Source organism: Maniola jurtina, chromosome 9 (genome assembly GCF_905333055.1).
Source record: "Maniola jurtina chromosome 9, ilManJurt1.1, whole genome shotgun sequence".
In the NCBI taxonomy this organism is placed as follows: domain Eukaryota; kingdom Metazoa; phylum Arthropoda; class Insecta; order Lepidoptera; family Nymphalidae; genus Maniola; species Maniola jurtina.
The window spans coordinates 7,981,381-8,008,496 of record NC_060037.1 but is presented as its reverse complement, the minus strand read 5'-3'; the positions used below and the strand labels follow the sequence as shown (position 1 = coordinate 8,008,496).

At 35.5% G+C, this 27,116-nt stretch overlaps 2 protein-coding genes across 2 annotated transcripts in view; both read right to left on the bottom strand.

Moving 5' to 3' along the window:
• Positions 1–27,116, bottom strand: part of LOC123868260 (regulating synaptic membrane exocytosis protein 1) — a 152,350-nt gene that overhangs the window by 84,027 nt on the left and 41,207 nt on the right. The window contains exon 2 of the mRNA XM_045910696.1: positions 6,579–6,761. Coding sequence (XP_045766652.1) covers positions 6,579–6,614 — 36 coding nt within the window. The 5' untranslated portion in view covers positions 6,615–6,761. The remainder of the gene's footprint in view (positions 1–6,578; positions 6,762–27,116) is intronic.
• Positions 13,613–18,571, bottom strand: LOC123868264 (transcription initiation factor IIA subunit 1). The gene is made up of 2 exons (XM_045910700.1): positions 18,409–18,571; positions 13,613–18,332 (listed from the first exon to the last, which is right to left on the bottom strand). The coding sequence occupies exon 2, from the start codon at positions 18,170–18,172 to the stop codon at positions 17,186–17,188; it is 987 nt and encodes a 328-aa protein (XP_045766656.1). The 5' UTR covers positions 18,173–18,332; positions 18,409–18,571; the 3' UTR covers positions 13,613–17,185.

The window sequence follows — 27,116 nt, the reverse complement described above, 5'->3', positions numbered from 1 at the left end:
ACAATGGTATTGCGGAACGAATAACAGGGTTCAGTGAAGCGTTAATTCGGTCACATACACACCTTACTGATAACAGCACAATACAACACATTAATTTTGTAAGGTGACACACAAAAGGCAGGAAGGCTCGATACAGTAAACCGGTCAAGTAAGAGTTAAACTCACACACGAAGGGTTCTGTACCATCCGTTTCATTTTCATTCCGTAAAGGTACAACACTATGTATAGTCAATACAAATTGAGAACTAACTCCTCCTATTAGCTATATGTCTCAAATGCCATATCAAAAGTACGATTTTAGTTTTTAATTTAAAGGTGAACCGTATTTTTGACATGACAGTTGACACAGAGGGTTAAAATGACAAGTGAAATCTAAAATAACTATATAATATTAATTACCTTATATCTTAAATCCTTATTTTAATATTATAAATGCGAAAGTGTGTCTGTCTGTCTGTCTTTCTGTCTGTCTGTCTGTCTGTCAGTCTGCTACGTTTTCACGGCGCAACCACTGAGCCGATTTTAATGAAATTTGGTACAGACTTGGGATACATCCCGGGGAAGGACATAGGCTACTTTTTATCCCGGAAAATTGAAGAGTTCCTACGGGATTTAAAAAAAACCGAAATCTACGCGGGCGAAGCCGCGGGCATCCTCTAGTAGGTATATAAAAGGAAATTGGTACCGACTGCAGATAGCTAATTATGACGTAGACATCCGCTACGAAAGAATTTTTGGAAATGCAAGCCTTATGGGGTAAAATAAAGGTTAGAAATTTATGTAGGTAGTCCACGCGGACAAAGTCTGAAATAAAGATTAATAATAAAATGTTACATTTTTTTTTTGTTTCTCCAAAAGATCAAAAATAATAGGTACTGAATGTGAAATTTACCTAAATAAGTCGACTACGCGGTTTCTACGCAAAGAATAAACCTTGTTTGAGTCATTCGATATAAAAACATAGTAGATCAGCTTATGCAAGTTTATTAAATTTCCTTATACATATTAGACGTATTTGGCACAGCATTATGTTAATAAGTATCGTATAAAATATAGAAACCGGAGACCGCCGCCGGGGACCAAGCGGCCGCAAAAACGATACAAGTTCTTATCTCGACCGTCATACGTGCTTTGTAACCGATAAAATATTATATTAAAGCTTTCTTGGCCTCGTACATGTTTTATGTATGGCTTAGTTTTTCTCATATTATCTCATATTAAAATTATGCGATGTAGTAGGCAAGCAACTAAAGTTACTTTCGTATCAATATTATTTTATGTGCTAACATATCTGTTATTTATAGGACACTTATGCGTTATTTTGCGCCTCCTGCAGAACTCTATATACCTACTAGGAATCCTTATTATATCACAAAAGTTTGTTAAATAGGTATATATTTATTTTATTTTCCCTGGCTTCAGTGCACATTGGACGTGGGCCGAAGCATGGACCGATATAAAATAGGTATACTTACATAGAATATCTCTCTCCATCGCGATGGTTATACTTGGACTTTCCCTACAGCAATAAATCAGCGATAAGGAGGTTCATACGAAAACCAGGGTATCTAACCGATATAGCTCAATGAATTACGAAGCTGAAGTGGCAATGGATACATAGTTCGAAAAACCGAAAAACGTTGGGTTCCTAAGATGTTGGAATGGATGAAGGTCATGCTGTGCTATGAAAAGCATAGCGTTGGAAGCTCCTTCTCTAAGTGGATAGATGACATCAGACTAATCGCAGGAAGTCGCTAGATTCAGGCGGTTTAAGACTGTGTCGTGAGGAAGTATCCATAGTTGATGATGATGATACATATTTCATTTCACGGACTATTTCACACTGTAATTTCAAGATGAATTTTCTATCACCCGTTCGCGTTGGGTAGGTATCTAACATTAATGTAGTTTAGAAACTACACAGAACATAAAATCTGGGTTAAAGCTTAACAATATCCAATTTAGACATTGTAGGGAACTCGGCCTCGAGCCAATTTTAATTGCTACATAGATATTATGATTAAAACAAGAAAATAGCTACGTAACAAGACGGGTTATACCTACAATAATTTTAACAGGATATAAGGTAAAACATCGAATTATTCTGCTATAAAATAAAAGGAAAAGCTGTCTGACTGACTGACTGATCTATCAACGCACAGCAACACAGGATGGATCGGGCTGAAAGGTAATTATGACTTTGACATCCGCAAGTAATTCAGAAAATTCAACCCCTGAGGGGGTAAAATGGGGGTTTGAAATTTGTATGAAAAATTATCAGTTTTGAAGTTATACTCTTGGAGTTGTGGGGGATGTAGAGGGAGATGCAGAGAGACGGGGGGAGGTGCGCGGAGATGGTAGGAACGGCGGGAATTAGTGGGAAAATACTTAAAAATCGCTACGTTTAAATCAAGTCAGATATGTTACCCAAAAGAACCTAAGTTCCCGGCCTGTGGCCGTGCACATGAGTATTTCTGTTCTATCCTTACCTAACTTTGAATTTTAACAAAAACACCTCTCCCAACTCTCCGAACTCCCCTCATCTCCTCCAACCTCTCTCACCTCCCGTCTCTTCCCACCTCCCCACTTCCCCCTACTTTACCCACACTTCGCTAATCATCAACCCCATCACCTCCGCATCCCCCTACCTCCTCTGAGCTCCTCCTACCTCCCCCATTTCCATTCTTCTCCCCCACTTGCCCTCTACTTCCCCCCACCTCCCCTCAACTCTTCTTTACACTTCCAACAAAGTCGCCGGCTAAAATTAGTATAACTTCTATTAGTATTCTATAAAGAAATATAAATAATGCGTCCTAACTAACAAAGGGAAAAGTTTCTGTTATGTTATGACTCCTTAGCTAGAAATGTTTTGATTCGTGACCTGATTTTTACGTGGAAAGAAATATTATTTTACCAATAATTTGAATAGGTTGTAAGAAATTATAGGTAAAAGTTTTTTTTATACCACAAACGTTTACAAATTGAGCAAAATTGCTGCGATGGATAACGCGTAAAGTTTACGAAGTAAAAACAGAATAAATGGGCACCGTCTGACAATTCAGGGTCCATGCTTTACGAAAACACTGAAGGCCCCAAACCCTTAAAGATGTCGTTTAAAGTCGTGTTTGGGTAACCGTATTTTAAATTTTGCAATCTGTTAAAGTACTTCAAAGAGTAATACCATCAGTTTACCTAATCGACTCGTCTTTTAATTCAAACTTAGGTAATAGGTATACTATATTTTTGATCTTATTCATCTCTTTTATATATTAGGATGATATTGAAGGTTAATAGGTAGGCATATTAAAGTAAAAAGGTTTTGTTTAAATTAAAAATTTAAATCAAAGCGGGGGGTCAAGGTTACCATAAACATTGCATGTAGTCGGGATCGAAACCTAAGACAGATGCAAGTAAAATAAATAATCAATTTTGGACGACTGATGTCCTTACACTGGGTGTGAAAATAGATACACCTCAAAATGTTCAACAGATTTTCAACAACCAACTAAAAACCATCGGCTGTCGAACAAACGGAACCGCGTTCAAGCCGGTCCATCCGTTTGAACACTAAGATGCCATGGATAAACAGATGCATAGATGCCACAGATAGACACACAGATACATAGGTAGATATACAGATGCACACATTCAACTTATATTATACTTCATGTATGCGTTGGGGGTTAAAAATACTACCTCTACGCAACTGTGCTTATGTGTGTATTACTTTGATGGGATGTTGATAAACAGAAAAAAATTAAGTAAATAATTATTTCGTCTGGTATTTCTTCGGTTTTCATGCAGATATGGGTCTCGCGACAAAATAGAAAACAATTTATGAGGTTCTTTGAAATATTTTTTATCGAACAATATGCAAACAATACATTCTACAATATTACCTACATAGAGAGTAATTGAAATCTGATATCCTCCAGATATTGTAAAGAACCAAGTACGATGTTTCTCATAATTTTCTTTTAAATACCATGTTCTTTATAAAAAAAACTTTTATCTTGCTTTATCAATTTTAATATTCACGGCCTCATTTTTTTCTCGGTATTCATCGAAAAATAGCATCTTTGCGCCTCTTTAGGCCAAATATTTAGACGAAATACGATACTATTGCCTAATGAGTCCCGTCTCGTTTTCCAATCGGTTTTTTATCGAAGGTACTCTAGAACTACTTTTTGATATTCACTTCTTTGCAACAAATAATGATAAATATGTAAATGAAATAATTCAACAAAAGACAATGTTCGAAATCAAAGATGTTTTAAATTTTGTCATTTTTACCAGGGTTGTATCAGGGTATCTGAATGTATGTTTTAGGCTATATTACTACCATGATTATGTTCCTTTTTAACTATATAGGCTTGTGCTGGACTACAATCAGGTCAAATAGTGGTGATGATGCAGCCCATGGTAGAGCGCGCCTGCTTATAAGGTGCCTATTCACTGTTCTTTTGAAGGTACTAATATTATTACCTACCTCGGAACCTTTCCTATAAGAATATGTACCTATATTAGTAAAAAGTTGAATAAAATCCTTTCAGCCCTTTTTAAGATTAGTACTTGTAAACACAAATACGGCGGATTAAAGTTTTCTTTTATGTTTTATTTTCTAGTTTCCAAAACATAACCTAATGGTAATGTTATGGAAACTAGAAAAAAATGTTTATCAGGTAAGCTGTAACTTTGACTATATCTGTTAACTCATACTTCGGCCTTATTTTTTCTCGGTGTTCATGTTAAAGCGGTGGAGTGCGGCGTAGATTATCCCGGAAAAAGGAAAACGACTCCCTAATGACCTCTTGCTCATGTTTTCTCACCAGAGGTGTTTTAAAATATATTTAGTCTTGAGTAGGAACGTTGTAAAACCAAGGTTGCTCATTCTTCGTAGCCGATACAAATTCCTAGCTTACAGATAATACTCGTAGTATTCGATTCTCTAAAATATTGATTGGTCTATTATAAATGCGCACTTTAAAAAAATTAATGATGTGTTTTTTAATGATTGAATGACGTGACCAACCATTTGTCGGGCAAAATCTTTGATTAGGTTAGATTAGAACATAAATATTCATGCTAGCCCAATAATATTAGCCCAATAAAACCTAAGTGCACGGTCTGCGGTTCTATCGGGCTAATATACCTACCTAACTTAAGGTCATTCGTCCGGCTAAATTCTTAGGTTAGGTTAGATTGGAACATAAATATTCAATCTAAGTGCCCGACTACAGGCCGGGCACTAAAAAGATGACCGTTAAGCAAAATTAAAACGATCATTTAAAAACTTGCCTTAAACAAATATACTTCTTAGCTTAAAATACGTTACATAAAATCCTACAATCCAAAGGCAGACCAGGATTTTGCACAATTCCTACACAGATATTATGAGCAAATCAGAGAGGTAGGCAACCATCATCGAGCATAATGAAAAAAGAAACATTTTTTTAGACAATTTTCAGATTTTGTCCACATTTTTTTTTTTTTTTAGGTAAGTAGCATTAAGTTTTTCCTTTTTTTTTAAGATTTCTTTGAACTTGAGCTTGACTTTACGATAGTATTGTTATTATTAGCATGCTAAGGAATGAAGAGGAACTAGGTATTCCCTGAAGAATTCTCTGGGCTGTCTGTCGTCCTATTGCAAATATGTTTATAAGTGTAATTAATGTAGGTATGTGCTTCAGAAATCCAAATTGGTAGGCAATCTGTCACTGTATTTTCTCCATTTCTATGCAGAAAGGCACAAATATTCCGGACAGAATAGATAACGACTCCCTAATGAGGATCTTTTCATATTTTCCCATTGAAAGCGCTTCACAATCCTTTTTACTTATAGAATTAATATACATCTCATCCTTTTGGAAAGAAATATAAAATTCCTTGATGTTAGAGTGTCTTGAGAGTTTTCCTAGTGCGCTTCCCGGCGCTCTCCATACAAAAGTAGTTCGGTTCTCATTTAAATATTACCTAACCGATTAAACTCGATGAATTTGTAACGGCCAAACTTGATTTTTCTCGTGGGTATTAAAGACCTGGAGAGTGGCACGGGTTTTATCCGGAAAAATCAAAGAGTTCCCATGGAGTTCTAGCAAACCAAAATGCACGCGAAGTCGCGGGAATCAGCTAGTCATCCATAATAATGAAAACCCACAACTACCAGGTTAATTACCAAGAAGTAATTAATGCTTTGAACGGTAATAACTTCTATTAGAAGCCTTTGTTCCCGTAGATTAGTTTACGGCCGAGATGAAAATCTTTGATTTGGAAACCAATTTAATATTTGTAATAGAAAATAGGCTATCGCTGAAACTAAAGGCTTCCTTAATTTTTTACGCAATTAATCTGTTATTAGAAATGTTAGTAATTACTTACGGCTATTATCAAAATGGTGAAAATGAAAAGGCTTACTTAAGAGAGAAAATACCTTCTCATTTTGGATATATGACTAATATATAATTTTATTATACCGGTGCATATTGCACCTATATGAGATTTGGATTTCTATGAAAAATAGAAACACACCATAAAGAAGAAAACGCAGGATTGTTAAGGAAATCCGCTTTACCACTCACCTTCTTCATAAAGGACATAACGTTTGAAGGCAGCATGGCGGCGCTTTGTCTCTCACTTTCAAGTCACATCATCACTACACGGAACTAATGAAAAAAAATTACACTTCACTTAATCGGGAATCAACACGCTGCCACTGAAACACGACATTTTCCAGCACTATGCTCACTTCACTGGCCGAAAACCTGAAACAAAGATAATACATTTTAAGAATACATTTCAGAGCATTTAAAATGATTTACACTTTTTTAAAGATATTTTTTGAAATATTTACTCATTTATGTTCTTAGACAATATTTTGTGTTAGAATATACCTAGTCTATATAATATGATAGAGACTCAGCGCTCTACATAGGTACAGGGGCAGATCGCAGCCGTTCGGAGCGAGGCGCGGGGCCCGAATGAGGGAAAGCTACGCATTCAACAGGTAGGACTTTGTTCAGTTTACAGTATAATTTATTAACGAATACTATGTACACGCCTGTCTGTCTGCTTGCGCGATGATAGCCTAAACTTGTGATAATCTAGTAGTAAAACTTCGATATCCTGGTCGGAGGTCCCGGCATCTATCCGGGACGTTTAACTTTTCGGAGATATGAGCGTTGGCACAATCAAATATCACTAATTTGATTTAATGGTAAAGGAAAACATACAGACAAAATCTGATGACTGAAAATTCAAACCACTCGTGGCCAGTATGGTGGGCTATGGCGTAAACCCTTTTTATTCTGAAACTAGCTGATGCCCGCAGCTTCGCCCGCGTGGATTGGTCAGATCCCCTGCAGCATCAGGATTGAGGAGTAGGAATCCAAATTTTTTATGAAACAATGTCGCAAAGTTCTTCTATCGATTAAAAAGGAAATGACGCAAATCGGTTTAGAAATCTCGGAGATTTCGATGTACATAGGTAGAAAAACACAACTTTCTTTTTGAAAGTCGGTTAAAAAAGTAGCCTATGTTATTCCCTGGTCAATCCTCTACTTATCTGTGAAAATCCCGTCAAAATCGGGCTAGCCGTTCCAAAGATTAGCCTTTTCAAACAGACAGACAGACAGACAGACAGACAGACAAAAATTTTGAAAACGTGTGATTCAGTTATGGTATGGTTCAAATAACCATATGACCTTAATATGCGGTAGTTATTTCGAAATTACAGACAGACACTCCAATTTTATTTATTAGTATAGATGAAACCCGAGTTCATTAGTGGCTCCGTGTGGTTTATAGCAAAGAAAATTCAGGAAAAATTTCAAGAGAAAAGCGTGAAAATATTTTTTTAAAGCATGTAATACAAACCAATATTTTAAGTAGATGGCGCCGGTGCGTGATGCATTGTTTGACAGCTAATCATTGTACTCTGCTCAGTTAATTTCATGTGACAAATTTTTCCTTTTCAAATATAAAACAAAAAAAAATTTTTCTTCTTCTTTTAATCACCAAACGAAATGTTACATAAAACGAAGCCATCTGGTGGCGAAACGGAGTTCGCCGGGTTTGCTAGTATAATATAATTTTATTCAAATAAACTTTTACAAGAGCTTTTGAATCGTCAAAATAATTTACCACTGGCACTGGTTCGGAATGCCGTTTCTACCGAGAAGAACCAACAAGAAACTCTGCGGCATAATATGATATTAGTTCTCACGGGGTTTTTCGAAGGTAAAATCTACCTATGCGGACAAAATCGCGGGCATATGCTGCTTTCAAAAATACAACATAGTATTTTGTTTTAACAGCTATCACCTGATTGATGTAAGTAAGTAAGCTTCCGTGGACCTAAAAAAATAATATATCAGTACGTGTCTGCTTGGTCTTCATAACTTGCGTACATGATCAAATTCACTCAAGCTTTGAAGTATGGGTACAAATATACGAGCTTTTGTTTGCTCTATGATGCTTACCTACTACCTACTAGTATATACCTACCTATTTTTAGGGATCTGTACCTCAAAAGGAAAAACGGAACCCTTATGGGATCACTTTGTTATCTGTCTGTCTGTCTGTCTATCCGTCCGTCCGTTTGTCCGTCGTGTCTGTCAAGAAAACCTATAGGCTACTTCGCGTTGACCTAGAATCATGAAATTTGGTAGGTGGGTAGGTCTTATAACACAAGTAAAGGAATAAATCCGCAACCCGTGAATTTGTGGTTACATCATTAATAAAAATTAAAATGTGTTTAAATTTTCAAAGTAAGATAACTATGCCAAGTGGTATATCATATGAAAGGCTTTGCCTTTACATTCTAAAACAGATTTTTATTTATTATCGTTCAAAATGTCGAACAAAATACCCGAGTACGGAACCCTCGGTGCGCAAATCCGACTCGCACTTGGCCGGATTTTTCCTGCGTGGGATTCCAGTTTATGCTACAAAAGACAGTCACGTTTCAACGTCTAGAAAGTTTTTTACTTTTGCACTAATTGTTCAGGAAAGACAAATAATCTACTTCGTAAAATCGAAACCGACCCCGTGACAAATTTTCTCCTAGACGTGCGAATTGCGGTCAATAAAATATGTACCTATATATGTTTTAATTAAGTTATAAATAATAATGATCACGATTCAAGGGTGCAAATAGGTGGCTATTCCAAATAAAAGGTATACCTACCTATTTACTACTTTTCATATCGACTAAATAGAAAATTAAGGTTTTGATAATATAACTGTTATCAGTAATAAACAATTAGATACCCTTTAGATACCCTGTTTCTTTCCGTCAACATTTTAAAATACATACCTAGTTTCTCGTATTCAAAGTGCATTTCGCGTTTTATTCATGCATTCGTCGGGACAACTTTCTCAAAGCCTATTGCCATGTTAGCTTATAGTTAGGTATAGCTTTGTTTTTAAATGTCTCGTTGTGTTTTACTATGATATTTCATAGCTTTTCAAATCGCTTATTAACGAATTATTATAGGCTCCTCGATGGCCGTTGGAGCCGGAAAGTCCTTGAGTGGAGACAGCGTTTTAAGCAAGCGTAGTTAATGTGGGACGCCCTCCAGCACGATGGACCGATGATATTAAGCGGCTGGCGGGAAGTGGCTGGATGAGGAAGGCTGAGGTCCGGGTGTGGTGGCGCTCTTTAGGGAAGGTCTATGTCCAGCAGTGGACGTCCACAGGCTGATGATGATGATGATGATAAGCTCCTCTAAATTTTTTTTTTTTTTATTGAAAATATTACAATAAAACTTAAAGCTAGCCTTATCTAATTACTATACAAATCATGCCCGCGTGGAATGGTGCCAAGAATACTGGCTGCATTTCCGCGTTGGACAGCCAGGCTGATCCGTTGCGCAAAAAATGAGCCAGCCCTTCTGTCACCCGATGAGGCTATTAAACGCGGTGAAATGTCTCGTAAAAATTTCTTTGCACTAAGACTCCATGGCCCCAGGGTCTCCACGGCAAACGGAACAAAAATGTAACTCTCAATAAGAGAGGCATACTTGCGCCGCTTGCCGTTTTCAGCCATTTCTTGATCGTGTCGTTAAGAGAGCCATGCCTAAATAGCCTACCAGCGCTCCTTTGGCAAGAGAGTCCGTGGATTCCAAATTTATCAACCTCTTTTCCACACGGACATCTGTGCTGATGGCACAGCGGTGTTCCCAATCTGAGACCTAGAGCCACACGAAAACTTTCATTATCTAAAAGGGTGCCGAGATTCTTGGATGGCAAGGCATGAAGCCAATACCCAGATTCCTTTTCCGATAATGCTAGGAGCCTGGCTTGATCTCTGTCACTTGTAAGATTTTGCAGCAAATTTGAATGTGTCAGCTGAACCAATGGCGAATCCCAAAGTTTTTGTGTAGAACGTTCCTTTGGAAAATAAAAACATACCTATTATCCTGATCAACATCAGCTCAACAATGGCATGTGGATACCACTGTGCAAAGGACGATTTTCGTTTCAGAAGAGATTCCAATCGGTTTGGCAAACGCCCTCAAAAGGAAGGCTACCTTGTAATTACTCTTTTACTTCACGGAAAGCATTTGACTCGAATGAGCGTAGGGAATAGGTTTCCCGGCATCTATTTACTCGCTCGCTTATGCCGTGAAGGTCGTAAGCCGTTGCCGCAAACATACCAAATTGAAAAGTCGCCAGCTTTAGATGTCATAGTCGAAGAGCAGGAACCACAATTTGCTTGTTATATTTTTATATTATTGTGAAGTTATGTTAAAAATACTGATGCCCATTAAAAATAAATAATTTTGTATCTTTATAATATTTATCTCATTTTAGTTTGTTGTCCAAGTGCAGGATATAATTGAAAGTATACCTACACAAATTTCAGTTTCTAATATGAAGCTGATTTTGGCATATAGCGTCGAATTCAATCTCCATTTTAAATTCCCCTATTTTGTATGGGAGCCTCCTAAAATTAAACTTTTGTTTAACCTCCTAAAGTTAAACTTTTTTTTAGTAAAATATTTATCTGACGGCCATTAGTTTACATATTTTGTTTAAATTTGAGTAATTACGTTCAGTAATTTAGAAGTTGTGACAGACAAACAAACGGACGGACAAGTGCATTTCACTCAAGTAGACTCAGAGACCTCGCTTCGCTCGTGTAAAAAGTCTTTACTAAGTCCGGTTAGACATTTATTAAAACTTATTAGTACCTATATTTGTCGCCTTTAATTTTTTTAATTAATTAATTAATTTGAATAAGTAGCCGTGAATAGACTATAGGTAGTTAGGTACCTATAAGTAGATAGGTACTGTGGGTGGAAATTATTTTTAACTGCGCTAGCTTAATTAAAAACTATGAACCCAATTAATCTATGAAGTTGCAAGACTGTTCTCATAAGAATGACGGTTTAAACGGGATCGGTACCCTATACATATTGAATGTTATTATTTCATTAGCACTGGTCCACGTTGTTTGAAATAATACATGGTACCTATTAATAATAATTAATTATTAATGGTAATTGAGAAAAAATGTTAGATTTTTAATTGTAATGTAGATAAATGAAATTTCTAATGCACTACAATTTACATTTTATCAAATAATATATAATAAGAAAAAACTAGCTATAACTAAGAAAAACTCTAATATCTTAGAGCTTGTCTTCAAAATATTGAAATTGAAGTAAGAATGATTAGGGAAATAATAATAATTGATCATTGTCGATAGGAGGATGATACGTAATTTTTATGGTATTTTAGGATGTACTGAAGATGAGTTAATATAGTTTTAGAGAAATTGGAATTAATTAAGCACTTTAACAGATTTTATCTTCTCTTGTATCTAAAAATCCTGATTATGAAATCAAAATGTGCCACTTATTGGCATTCTTTATTAAAATAATGCTATGAGTCAGCCGCTCACTGTTTGCCTAACGGGGACAGACCTTTAATTTTGTTTGCTTAACTGCTATGAAAGTACGTGTTACTAGCTCTTATACGATGCACCTGCTTGTTCGCATGGCACAAGTAAATTTCATCTCAATATCTCGTAATGTATGTCATCCAAATTGATTCGCGTCTCTTTAATACTCTCTATCCCGTAAACATCGCTCTATCCCGTAAGCATCGTTTTAATCGATAGACCCCTGTATCTCGAGCCTTTCACCTGTTTTCTATAGCAACAGCAATTGCTATGCATAGCCACGTAAATTTAAACCTATTGAATATAGCGTCGCCCGATAACTATCGATTTCCGATGGAAAATACGGATAAAAATAGCGCGCTGATATTTGCACTTACAAGCACAATGTATGGTTGTTTTAAAAAGTTGACGTTTCATCTAGGTATAAATACCTACCTATGGATGGCTACTTTTTGTCCCGGAAAATTTACAAGCTCTACCGGGATTCTTTAAAAACCTAATAAAGACATACCTAGGAGAATCGTTCATCTAATAATGCAAAAATTCTTCGTTTTGTAAATCGTATTTGTTATAATATTATAATAGGTATATCTACCTACTTACACCTTTTATTTTTCTCGTTTCAAGCGCGAAGAACATTTTCATTAAAAAAAATCTAGTATCTACTTAACTAGGTATATCTACCTACTATCCTACCCCGGTATTAGCGCGGATAATTGGACCGTCGACTTTCGAAACAAATCTACAAGTGGCCCTTCTTCTTATACCCGAGCTTGCACCGCAATATTCCCTTCCTTGACTTGAAGCAGACCCATTTTTATTCTTTGTTAGAGTCAGTTTAGAGTTTTAATAACTGTAGACCTACTCACTCAGAAATTGCCGTTGGTTTTTAGAGTTCCATACCTCAAAAGGAAAAACGGAACCCTTATAGGATCACTTTGTTGACTGTCTGTCTGTCTGTCTGTCCGTCCGTCCGTCCGTCGTGTCTGTCAAGAAAACCTATAGGATACTTCCCGTTGAACTAGAATCATGTTTGGTAGGTAGGTGGGTCCTATAGCAAAAGTAAAGGAATAAATCCGAAAACCGTGAATTTGTGGGTTACATTATTTAAAAAAATTTGTTTGAATTTTCAAAGTAAGATAACTATACCAAGTGGGGTATCATATGAAAGGGCTTTACCTGTACATTCTAAAACAGATTTTTATTTATTTATATGCATAATAGTTTTTGATTTATAGTGCAAAATGTCAGAAAAAATACCCGAGTACGGAACCCTTCGGTGCGCGAGTCTGACTCGCACTTGGCAGTTTTTTTTTAAATGAAATAGATAGATAGATAGATGAAATAGAAAGTTACCTATAAAATTAAAGCTACAGCTACCTGTCAACTTTTTAACCGACTTCAAAAAAGGAGGAGATTCTCTATTCGACTGTTTTTTTTTTTTTTTCATTTTTTTGAGTTTGTTACGCGATTACTCCGCCAGATATGAACCAATTTCGATAAATTTTTTATTTTTTTGGTAGGCCATATTGACCATCCGAGGTGGTACTATTTTAGTTTGATGGTTTTATTTATTTAAGTATCGATTTAAAAAGTTTTAATGTTTTAAACACAACATGCTTTGTTTCGTTTTAATGTTTTTTTCCAATCCTGATTGCAACGCATTCAGACTTCAGAACATAGGGTAGTGATTAATAAAATACGGAATAATCCAACATATTATTTTATTATTAGGTACTTAAACCTTCTTCATCAACATCACATAGGGGTTTTAACAAATCCTAAAGAAACTAATAATAATTGAGTAACTAGTAGATAGTAGATACTAGGTAGCAACTAAAATGTAAGATTTGATTTGTTTTACAATACAATGTGGTGGCTACTACTGTCCAGTACAGATACCTAAGTATTGGTATTTTTTTTAAACTAAAATTCATATCACAAATTTTAACTAAGTATTTAATGAAGGTAGGTATGGAAAAACATTGAAATAAAAAGATTTGTGCACTTAAGGGTGAAAAAAAGGTTATTAAGAATTTTTTTTTTTTATAATTATAAGTGGGTATCTTACATAATATGACATTATTTCTATACACACACACAACTTTTTTAACTTATTGAATTAAATGATAGATAGGTAGGTACTAAATTTTAAAATCAATTTCTTTTTTGGTATAAGGAATAAGGATACGAAATAATTTAAAACTGAAAATAAAAACATTTGGCGTTTATTGGACACAATCTCTAAACTAAATTGACACCTAAATTTAGTGCTATCCTTTTCCGCACGAAACATTATGAAAAGGATATATTATTTAGACCTATCATTTTATTTTAGTTTAGTTTAGAGAGTGTACACAACAATTATTATTATTAGCCGTGATGATTAGGTAATTTGAGAGAATAAAATGCTTATTTTTATATCCTCATTCAATTTACCATCTGAATCCGCAAAACTATTAATTATTATTATTAACTAAGTAAATTACATAATTACTTAAATTTTATCTCAAAATGGTTGCCCACCTTTAATATGCTTTATACATCTATATAATATATATTCATAGCTTCACTAAGCAGTACAAATTTTTTATAGAAAATGCAAAAATATAGGTATATATTTTATTACAATCTGGCATAAAATCGACACATTTTGTTATACAAATAAAATGAATCATTAATACTGTGCACATTTTTGGCACATAATGCACAATAAAACAGATTTTTAAACAACAAGTGTGTAGTTCTTACCTCAAAAATTATATTTCAAGATGTTACATTTCAACAGAAATCATTTTGTAAATAAAAACGCTACAACTACAATAGTTTACTGCGTAAAATTGATTCATAGTAGGTACCATTGTACCTAACTGAAATGAAATTAACATTGTGATACAATTTTCAGAAAGAACTTAACAAGGACAGGACAAGTTTGAAAGTTAGGTAGGTATAAATACATTTATCAGGATAAAGTCAGGTAAGCTTTCATTTTTATATTTACAAATATATATATGTCATCAATATTGGTAAAAGTTTCATACAAAATCACTAAAAATTTATAACATTTAAAAAGGTTTGATATCTAAGTGCAAGTCGGACTCACACACGAAGGGTTCCATACCATCCAACGAGGAATAACACTTTTTTATTTTGGGATGTGACCACAAATTTATTTTTTCCTTTACTTGTGCTGTAAGACCTTGCTACCTGCCAAAGATTGTTCCAAGTCAACGGTACTCTATAGATTAGGATTCCTTGTACATGCCTTGACAGACACAACACACAGACAGACAGAGAAGTGATCCTTTAACTGTTCCTTTTTCCTTTTGAGGTATGGAACTCTATATATACAATAAAACAAACAAAACATAGGTGCAAACCTACAAGTAACCATTGAGATTTTGAGGTTTTAATTAACCTGAAAATAAAATAAACAAATAAATGGTACATTACCTATTCTCTTCTATACACAATGTATACAAGTTATCAATTACATTGGATGTTTGTAGTGTTTTTGTCTGGTCTAAAAAGCATTAGGTTGGGTTAGATCAGTTTTAGGGTTGCCATTCGTCCCAATAGATCAAGATAGATTGTTATCAACATTAATATCCGGATGAGCTATAAAATATCCCAACAAATATGAATTTACAATCCAACTAAAGTATATTAGTTGTGAAGAATTTCATGAATTCATAAAACACAATCGACAATGAAATCATCACAAAAATAATAATATAGAAAAGTTTAATTATTATTTGTATCCCATTAAAAGATTAATAATAAATTATAAATAATTAATAAATAATATGTATTTTACAAATTGTGCATCAGTTTTTGTTTTATTTCACCTATGAACATTTCCCTTCCCCAAAGTGTCTAAAAAGGATCTCGGGAAAGTATGGTAACCCTACATTAGGTGGCATATTATAAATGTATATAGATCTTTTAAAAGTTGAACAGATTGGGTTATACATATAAATAGTATATTATTTAACCATTTTTGCAATTTGAAGTTATTCAATAATACACATAGTGAAGCTAATCAAGAAACTCACTCATCAGTCATCACATATACAAAATTCACACAGGTGGTGGTTTTATTATATAATAATACAGGCTGCTTTTTAGAGTGTCAGTGAGAGAATTTAAAAGAGTTATTCAATCCTAGAATCCATGTCATCCATTTTAAAGAAAATAAATACTGCTTTCAGATTTTTAAAATATCTCATGCGAAAGTAAGAAATCAAACCTGCACTTATTCTAATACAGATATCGAAAACCGAGCTTCTTTTGTTTATTCTAGAGACTATATTTCTTTACAACATTTATTTCCTACAACATACTATCGACTACCACAGTAAAAAATCGCTTACAATTTTTGTTAAAGAAATAGTACAGGTATGATAATTTGATTCCTGACTTGCGTATGAGATTTCTAAAAATCTGGATGCATTTTCTTTTTTTATGATGTGGTTCCTAGGACCAAACTGGTCTATCTCTTATACATAGTTAAAATTTTCGCCTCACTGAGCTCTCTTGAAAATCACCAGTATACTAAACCATCACCACCAAAGGTACAGTCTATAATTTTTACTAGCAGCATTGACTTAAGATTTTTTCTTATTAAAACATGGTATTAATAACTAGCCAATTGTTAAAAACTTATAATAACTTATTTCAATAAAACTCATTTTGTTTTAATTTCTTCATACCTCAATTTTATTGTGTAAGCTTTAATAAAAAAAAAGGTAATATAACAAATAATATTTAAATTATTTGGAAACCAATTAATTAATAGATTATAATGCAACCAATACATTACATTATAAAACAGTATAATGACTGACAGAAATGCACAGCCTTAATTAGATCTAAAAACTTGAAACTTTGGGTTTAGTTTTCTTCTGAGTAGTAAAATGTAGATGAACACACACTAAAGGATTTTGAGAAATGAGAAATTCCAAAAAGATACTTAAAAAACCTAAATCCACACAGATGTCACAGGAATTTGCTAATTTGCATAATAAGTAATAAGGGATTTACATAAGATTTTCTTATGGTTATGTACATTGTATTGTACATAGTTCGATTGATAATAATTTAGGCATTAATTTAAAAGTTGAAAAAAAAAGACTTTTATGAAATATTTTGTATTAAATGCTAGGCAACATTCAAAAATCTTAAGCCAATGTTATTGTAGTCTTTTTTAGTATACTATCAACCAGAACGATAACACCAACATAATGAAGACCCTTCAAAATTCAGTCAATTTACAAACATTCACCACTCCGCATCACCATTGGCTTTCTGAAAAACAAAATCCTTGCCAGCTAAATTCATTATACCATCTTTTAGGTAGAACTTCCACTTATTACGACTACGTGTGATCTTGTCATATTGACAAACAACAACATTGTCAGTGTCAAACATGTCACCAGGTTCCTCATCAGACACATCATCGCCAGAATTGAGGGGCTCCTCCTCCGCACCCCCACTCTCATCTCTTTCCTCCTCTTCCTCTTCCGCCCGCTCTTCTGCCGACTCCTCATCCTCGTCGTCATCGCCTCCACCATCCTCTGACCCATCACCATTATTTGAACCTTCATCGTCGGATGAATCTAAAGCACCATCGAGAGAAAATGGTGCTGCACCACTTCGGCCACCTCCACCACCATCAAACTCATTCTGTTGACCTGCTAATGCAGAGTTAATGTGTTGCTGTAATAGAGTTGCTGCTAAAGGTTGTGGTAAACTTATGGTTGCATTAATTATGGGTCCTGTTAGCACTTGGTGCAGCTTGTTTCCATTGAGAGCAGAGGCGGGGATCTGTATTGTAAAAGAACGCGGCTGTGAGCCTGGCACTCCAGGTTGTGCGGGTAGTGTTAGCTGTACAGGCACTTTGTTGTTAGGGTCGAGGATTTGATGAGGATGAGCATTAGCTATGTTGGACGAGGGAGCACTGTGCTCCACGCTCGAGTGACCGGAACCTTGTGCCATCATGTCCTGAGCTCTTTTAGGCATAATGTTGCTACCGTTAGCTTTAGCAAAGTTTTGTAAAACGGTTGGCGGCGGTGGCAGCGCTGGGGAATCCGCCCGCGGTGGGTCCATAGCCCCGCTCGCCGTCAACTTTGTTTTCCACAACTGTTTCAACTCTTGCAACACTTGTTCATCAACACCATCGTCCAAAAAGCAATCCCGCACTCCTGCTATCACATCATCCACCACTGTGTTGTAAAGTTTCATAACAGACAACTGACTCATAGTCATCTTGACGTTGGTTTGGTACGCCGTGGGATTTGTAAGATTACATGTATCCTGAAGTAGGTATTTACCGTTTATCTACAGCTTGAAGACGGTAATTCTGGTAATGAGAAGTGCGCATCGACATAGGTATTCACATATTATTATCTCAATGTCAAACCGAAGTCTGAAACAGTCAGAGTCACCACTACACTGCCATTCAAGAAAAGCTATAGAATATTATATATCTGACGGAAAGATACCTGATAGATAATCACGTTAAAAGAAGGATAACTAGTAAGTTTTCAAAATATCCAAATAATTCCACGAAAAACTAGACATAAAATTTTGACAATTGACGACTAAAACATAACCTACAAACAGAAAGCAGAGTAAAATGCCAGAAACAAAAATAATGTCTATGGACGATTCACCATTGATGTTGAAATTTATTGGACAAATACGCATGCGCGACAGCAGCGCCACCCTTTCCACTTCCATTCCTCCAAAACGATGCCTCGCCTGTATATTACCATTTTGCGCTACAACTTTTTGGACCGATAATAATTCAATAGAGCGAAGGTAACTTCTATGGTAGTAAGCTATCGCTCATCGCGTTGATTTTTGGGTTACATGTGACGTTCATGACTAATTGAATTAGGGTTCCGTAAGAAAACAAAGAACTCTCAAAGCCCGTCCACTAACGAAGGACACGTCCATGCGTAGGACTTAAACAATAAGTCTGTCTGTCTTTCAGTGTTTATCGTTTGTCTACTCACAGTCATTTTGTTCAGAAAATATTTACCAATGCTATAAAGCTCGGCATAGCTGCAGTTAAAGAAATTATTAAAAACTTGTAACGCCTATAGTAGAAACGGGTAACATTGGTATAATAGCGGGAAAGTTATTTAGGATATTATTTACATGCTTTGAATTTTATTACATCAACTGTGCACATATTTAGATATAAAAGTTCCAATATATAGATTGCCACTTCGTATCGTGAAATATTTACGAATTTAGGGTACCTAGGCATAAGTTAAGTTTCTAACTTCTTAAGATAAAACTTTTTATACAATAATTATGTTCATAACAATCATAACTTGTTAATATATATATCATACTTTTTTTTAAATAATTTGATTAGTTACCAAACTCTATATACTTACACATTAAGAGTATTCACAAAAAAACTTATTAATATTATAAAATGCCTCACTTATTAACAAACTTCTTAACTTATTGTGTGAAAAATGATTAAAAACTAAATGCAAATGCGCTTAATTAAGGTACATAGCCCCAGAAAGTTAAAGGTGCGTTCCCGAGATCGAACTCCCGACCTCTCGAATAAGAGGCGGTCATCTTAGCAACTATATTTCGAAATTCCTTTCGACTTGGTACTATGCAACACTAGCTTCTCCTTTCAGCAAAGGTTGCCTGGTAGAGATTGCTCTAAGCAATAAGGCCGCCTTTGCACACAATCAATGATAGAAGGTCATTGCACACAATTGTTTTTTCTGTTTTTCTTCTTTCTGTGTTGTATTCCTTTACATGTATTTTTTTGTGTAGGTACAATAAAGTCTATCTATCTATCTAGACTAACCGACATGGTTCATTTCATTACATTTTCATGTTTTTGCGCCTGCAATGCGCAATTAGGTAGATAAATATTTGAGACGATTGCAAAGAGCTTCATCAAAGTTCTTACATTCAGAAAACGTAAAAGAAAACAAAAAGCCCTGAATGCAGCAGCTTGAACTTAAAAGCATCTTTGTAGGGATATAAAGTAAAAGGCTTGCTTTTAAAAGTCTTTCTTTTTTTAGGGTTCCGTACCTACCTCAAAAAAAATTAATCCTTACTTATAGGATCACTTTGATGTCTGTCTGTTTTTCTGTGGGTCTGTTTCTCTATCTGTCTACCCGTGCCTGTCTGTCCGTCTGTCTGTCGTGTCTGTCAAGAAAACCTATAGGGTACTTCCCTAATTTTGACCTAAAATCATGAAATTTGGCAGGTAGATAGGTCTTATAGCATGAGTAAAGGGGAAAATCCGAAAACTGTGAATTCGGTGTCACATCACAAAAAAAAATTATATCAAGTGGGGTATCATATGAAAGGGATTTTGATTGTAAGCTGTACATTCTGAAATAGTTTTTTAAGCATTAAAGTTTTTGATTTATCGTGCAAAATGTCGAAAAAAAAAATTCTCGCCCCCACTTATCTCTATTTTACAGAAAAAATAAAACTATCACTCTGAACTATCATACGTAGTTTTTTTTATGTTAAAAGTAAACCTTTACAAACAAAGTAAGTTTTTGGGTTCGTTAACAAAAGTGATTCTTACCATTTTACTTGTTCTGTAGTACGGAACGCTCAGTGCGCCAGTGACTCACACTTGGTCACACACATTTTGCATTAAAATGGGACAAGCATTACACTTGAAATACATATCTGCACGACGCTTTTTGGTGTGTTGGGTAGGTCTATCTATCATTTACTTTAACGGTGAAGGAAAACATCGTAAGTTAACCGGCAAAAACGCAACGGTCAGGGCGCGTCGACTGAAAGCCGAAAGGTCGGCTCTTATTTCCGGTATCTAGGGCTCGCGACGCTATCTAATCTATATTCAAACTAAGTACATCCTTTCAACTAATGTCGTACCTGATTCATATTATCTAGTTATAAAGTAATAAAAAAGTAATTGTCAAATCACGACCTGGCTGCCCCTAAAAATATTACAAATGTAGATATTTTTTATTTATACACAAAGTTATACCAGGCCCTGTTACCCGTGGGAGAGTAGGGCGAGCTTTAAACTGTGTTGGGGCCCCTTTTAGTCCCAGAGCCTGCCTTGGCGGCCGCCGTTAGCTGGGTCACAGTTGAATACGTTCGTGTCCCTGTGCCCAGCAACAACGATTGAGACGGTAAGCCTCAGTTTTTGTCGGTAAGAGTCCGACATAACCACCTCGCTTTCCCGAGCGCGGTGGTATCCATTAGGATATCCCCACGTAAAAAAAAAGAGCCTCAGGCCTCGGCCCGTTGCTCACAGTATGGTCCTCGAGTTAGTTGGCAGAGTAACGAGATGTCGGTCTCTTGTGCGCCGTTGTCAGCGGTGGAATGGAACTTCATGAGGTTTTTAGTCTGTGCTCCAGCGTGGCCCGTCGTATCCATGTTGGATGATGATATTTTCCTCACGAAAAACAAAGGCCCTCAGGAATTTTTACACGAGTTTGTCAATAATTACTTAAACTATTTTCATATTCCTTCAATAGCTGCCTGTTCTCCATGTCTAATTAATTATGTATGAAATAGGCACTCAGTTTCTGCGAAGTCACGCATAAAATTACGCTTTTCAAGGTAATCTCACGCCTCATTTAACATTTTCAATACCTTTTGTTTAACCAAAATTCTGTATTATTATGTAATACGTACGAGTAATTGTTGATTGTATCCCAATTGCCCCCAGAATTAGTCAATATGACCTACAATAGATGTAGATTTGAAGTTGGAGCTTGTACATAGGTCTATCCCTTCTCTTCTTATAATAGTGTACAAAAGTCATAATTCTCGTTAGTTAGCCTAAACTTCTTTCAGTGGATTTTAACGCCGTTTTTAAAATTTTATTCATTTAAGTTCATCATATTAATAACAATAAACATTATATATTAACAGTTAGAACAGCTAAGTCCACCCGTACGAGACTGGACTGATAAATATAAAATACTCATAACCCTTCCTTTCGGCTTTGCCGTAGTCGGGTAATAATAAATAATCTTCATCAGTCAATTTTTTCCCATAGCGTCATTATTCATTAATACCTAAGTACTTGACTACTGGATTTGAGTATGTGACTTAGTTGGAACATTTTAGTGCTCTAGCTAGTATCTACTTAGTCTAGCCTTTAGACGAATAGAATCTAGATTATGGACTAGGCAATCTTATTCTATAATCAATAAAAGCAGCTGTGCGTCAATAATTTTCTTCATAGAAGTAATTTCATACGGCAGACGACCCCTTTAAGCTAAAATCAACACGCAATTAACACAATAAAGACATTCCAGGCCTTTTATCGGATAACAAACAAGCCCGTCCCTAAATAAAATTAATAACTTTACATTTACAACGTAGCCCTTGTCTCAGATTTTAATTTTCACTAAAGTCCCGAGGGATGACGGATTTATATCTTTAGATAGCTATATATCACTCAATCAAAGTAGTTACTTTCGAGCTCTAGCAGAAGAAGGGTATAAATGACTTCATTAAACACTCGTTTTATATTTCCTGAAGCCGTGTAGTCTCCAGCAAATTGACTGTTTATCGTTGGGAAACTGCGTTACGCAAAGGGCGTATTTAAAGCGCCCTACAAACGCCTAATAAAGCCTCTCGAGTAAAAGAGTAAAACAAGAGAATAAATTCTTGTTTGAACGCTATCACGTACACAATCAATCCAGGATCAATCGTAATATTATTATGACTGAAAATTGTATTAAAGACTAAAACAAACAGTACCTATGTGATACAGAAACGAGAAACGTATCCAACTCAGCTCATAAAAGTTTTTATGTAAAAGAAATATTGAAATATTTATTTTTTTATGTAGGACAAGGTAGTTTTCGAGAAAAGTTCTAGGTAAAAAACTTACAAAAATATGTCACATATTAAACTTGTAATGTCATTTTTTCCAACATATTTTATCTTTGTGGTATCTAGCAAGTTAGCAAAAACAGTACAACCAAATTAATAATGCGCATAGAAATCTTCGTCACTGTTCGGCAACGGTCGTATGATACACATGATATTGACTCCTATTTGTTTATAACAAGGTGCAAAATGCAAGTGCATTGTTAAGGGCTCTTACGATTCAATGATTCGGGTGTTTCTGGGAATACGACGAATTTTGCACCTTGTTATAAAGAAATAGGAGTCAATATCATGTGTATCATATAACCGTTGCCGAACAGTGACGAAGATTTCTATGCGCATTATTAATTTGGTTGTACTGTACCTAGTGGGATAGCTAACAAATTTTTTTGCGTTTTGTTTGTGTTTCTGCCTTCTGGTTTACATAAGCGCTGTATAAAACAGCTTTGAGGAGAATATCGGCATAATATTGCGGAGGAATGGGGATGTAAAATCCGCCTTGTTCGTGTGATTTTACGAGTATTTTGATTCGCCGTACAATAATTTAATAATATTGTTTTAGACGGTAATTTATTCCTATCAAAATTTCTCCAAATAAGTAAGTAGGTAAGTGTAGACAAATCCGCTTTTGCCTTCATATTGAACAGGCTTGAACAACGGATATGAAAGCAATTGGATTCTGACAGCTTGTACAGCGCTTTAATAATTGAGAGGCAGAACCTCTGTACTTATCGTAGCTGTCTTCATAAACTTTGCCGCGTAAGACAGGTCCGCGTACTATCAAATTACAAGAGACAACTCAGAAAAGGAATACGCGTAAGTCGCATCTAACTTAATAAAAGTATAAGTTTTACCTAAATAAGTTAATACAGTCAAAAGAAATTAAAGTTCAGCCCCTATTTACCTGAGCGTTGTTTGTTGTTTGTCCTTCAATCACTTCCCAAGCGAACAACGCATCGTGCATCGGCGTGATTTTTACATGGTTAAGGATCTGAAGAGCGACATAGGCAACTTTTTATCCCGAAAAAATCAAAGAGTACCCATGAGATTTTTAAAAACCTGAATCCCCGACACGTAGACGAAGTCGCGGGCATCAGCCTGTTAATAAATTCGAAAAATAGTTAAAAGTGTATCAGCTGTTAGTGTATGTATGTAAGTATTGTGTAAAAAGTGTACCTAAGTGTAAAGCTTGTCTGTCTGTTCAATACCAAGTGTCTGTTGTTCAGGCACATCCGCTTAACCAATTCCACGATCTGTGACCGATTTTAACGAAATTTGGTCCAGACAGAGCTTGTGTCCTGATTCCTAAACATGGCTGTAGATAGCTAGGCTTCAGCTACAGATAAAATTTTTCACTATGAAAAATCAAGGAGTTTCCTTGAGATTCTTAAAAAAACTAAATCCACGAGGACGAAGCCGCAGGCAGTATCGAGTTTTAGGTAAATATAGACTTTACTTATTATATTTTCTCTGAGCTATAATTTACTTTAAAAGTGGCAGGTAAACTTTAGTAGCCAGCGCTGCAAGAAAACTTAAGTTGCAGTTTGTTTCTCAAATCTTTTTTGCGACGAAAATTTTAGAAATGAACTGAAATAAATCTAGCACTATGCGTCTGCTTCTATAGTTGCTTTTCCCATAGTTTGCTTTAAATATAAACATCTCACAAATTTTCTCGGAGAAACGCGTAACGTGATTGCCTGGCGCTTTAGACCTTCTGGAGTTAGGATTTTGGGGTTTTTACTCGTATTGGTATTATGATTTCATTGTCAGTTCGCGGTGACTAAGTAGGTCGTATGGGTTACGTATAATAGTGCACCTAAAAGTTAACTTTCTTCAAGATGAAGAAAAACCGGCCGGAAAATGCGAGCCCTGCCCTCTGCGAGTCCTGAGAGTCGAAAATAGTTTGTATCTAAGTATTTATTTTATTCCAGTAAGCCATGATTTTATCCTGGTCCATTGCGCTGTTGCTTTTGAAGAATATTTTGTTTAAAATAAATATATTTAATCTATTTGTGTTGGTATTGAACGTGAATCTAGTAAAATATACATTGAGTTCCTAAGTACGTGAACAGCATTTCTCGCGAGCTGATCAAAGGGGCCGATGCATAAAACATATCGATTCGAAGTCCTCGCCCGCTGTCTAAATACAACTAACCGAAAGCATTCGCTTTAAAAATATTACTAAGTAGGTACCTGCCTACTTGTTGACCCGCCCTGGCTTTGCAGGGGCTTACCTACATATTCATTATATACAAAAAGGGTCTGTTTCACAACTTCCAGATGTTTCTTTTATAGATGTTATGACGAAGGCTGCAAGGCTGGCAAGGCATCGGCGCGCCAGCCTTGCCAGCCTTGCAGCACCAGAGGTACCGCCGCGGTGGTACCTCTGGTGCTGCAAATGTTCATGGGCGGCGGTAATCACTTATAACCAGGTGACCCACCCGCTCGTTTGCTCACTATTTTATTATTTTATAAAAAATTACAGTTTTTCTAATGGGAGTTGTGAAACAGACCCTTTGTTAACTGTGTTATATTAGCATACCAGTAATTATAAACCTTCCTCGTGAAATGTCCTAAATTATCATGAAACCCGTATTGAATTGCAATGACCTAAATTAAAAAAAAAAAAATATCAGAAGTGAACTTGTTACTGAAAATGTATGTATTATTAGCCTAATATTTGATGGAGTTATGGAGTAACATCAACAAAAAAATATTCCCTAATCTCCGGCCATTCACTCTAGTGAAATAGAAATAGGTGTCAAGTACCTAAGTAATTCATTCCATCAAATAATTTTCTTTAAATAGTTTTTGAGAAAATGTTCTCTTTTTATTTTAAAGTTTCCTTGCTTAAATTTTTTAACCCCCGACCCAAAAAGAGGGGTGTTATAAGTTTGACGTGTGTATCTGTGTATCTGTGTGTCTGTGTATCTGTCTGTGGCATCGTAGCGCCTAAACGAATGAACCGATTTTAATGTACTTTTTTTTGTTTGAAAGGTGGCTTGATCGAGAGTGTTCTTAGCTATAATCCAAAAAAATTGGTTCAGCCGTTTAAGAGTTATCAGCTCTTTTCTAGTTTTCTTGTAGAAAAGAAGGTTAGATAACCGTTAGGTTCATAATATTATGTCAATTGACAAATGTCAAGCTGTCAAGATGGACGTTGCCTAGATACATAATTATTTATTTGAAAATGATGTTTTGGAAAACTCAGATACTTTGGATCGTAGGCGCGGAATAGTCCAAGAAAATCGGTTCAGCCGTTTGAAATTTATCAGGTCTTTTCGGTCTTTTCTAGTTACTGTAACCTTCACTTGTCGGGGGTGTTATAAATTTTTAATTTACACTTGTCAATTAAAACTGTACTGACTCCAACTGTAACCTGTTATGGTCGAAGAATTTACCTATTCATTTTAATTAATGTTTGTTTGCTAACCCAAACCAAAAACATGCTAGGTCAAAGAGGGAACTCCAGAATAGTTGTAAAATAACTATGCATGCCATAATAATATTAATATTACATCATACAAACCATTATTACACATTCTCACTAGGATATTGCGGGATAGTGTGCATAACATCTCTAACATAGCAATTTAACTAGATATAACGGTGCATTTCAAACGCGGAGATCGAGACTGATTGTAAGGTCCAACATTATTTTGATGCACCCTATTTACACGGCTACAGAAGAAAATACCGGCCAAGTGCGAGTCTTTTTCGCGCAGCGAGGGTTCCGTACTCGGGAAATTTTTCCGACATTTGGCAAGATAAATCAAAAATTTGCATGCATAAAAAAAATAAAAATCTGTTTCAAAATGTACAAGTAAAGACCTCTCATATTATTATATATATCTAAGAACACTCCCGATCAAGGCATCTTTCAAACTCAAAAAACTAAATTAAAATCGGTTCATTAGTTTAGGAGCTACGATGCCACAGACACATACACAAATACACACGTCAAACTTATAACACCCCTCTTTTTGGGTCGGGAGTTAATAAACAAGTAGTTTACCTTATAAGTCTCATCTACAAACGCAAACACATAAAAGGATTACTGTCTGGAATGATGAATAGCATTTCTTACGAGGCTTGTTTATCAAACTCGCATTATGTTTATGATACAACATAATATTAGTATCTAAGTATATTACACGCATGGCTCGACATATAAGTAATCGTTGATTCTTCCAACCATGATATTATTTGTAAAGGGGGATACTAACTCCTCATCTTGGTATTGGTCTGGTTTACATGGAGGCTTGGGCTGTGGGCTGTGGCTAGCTACCACCTCACCAATAAAGCCATAACGATATGAGCAGCTGAGTTTCTT

Bases quoted from the DNA above. Each gene is read 5' to 3' on its own strand.
- LOC123868264 (XM_045910700.1), bottom strand. From the start codon at position 18,172: ATGACTATGAGTCAGTTGTCTGTTATGAAACTTTACAACACAGTGGTG.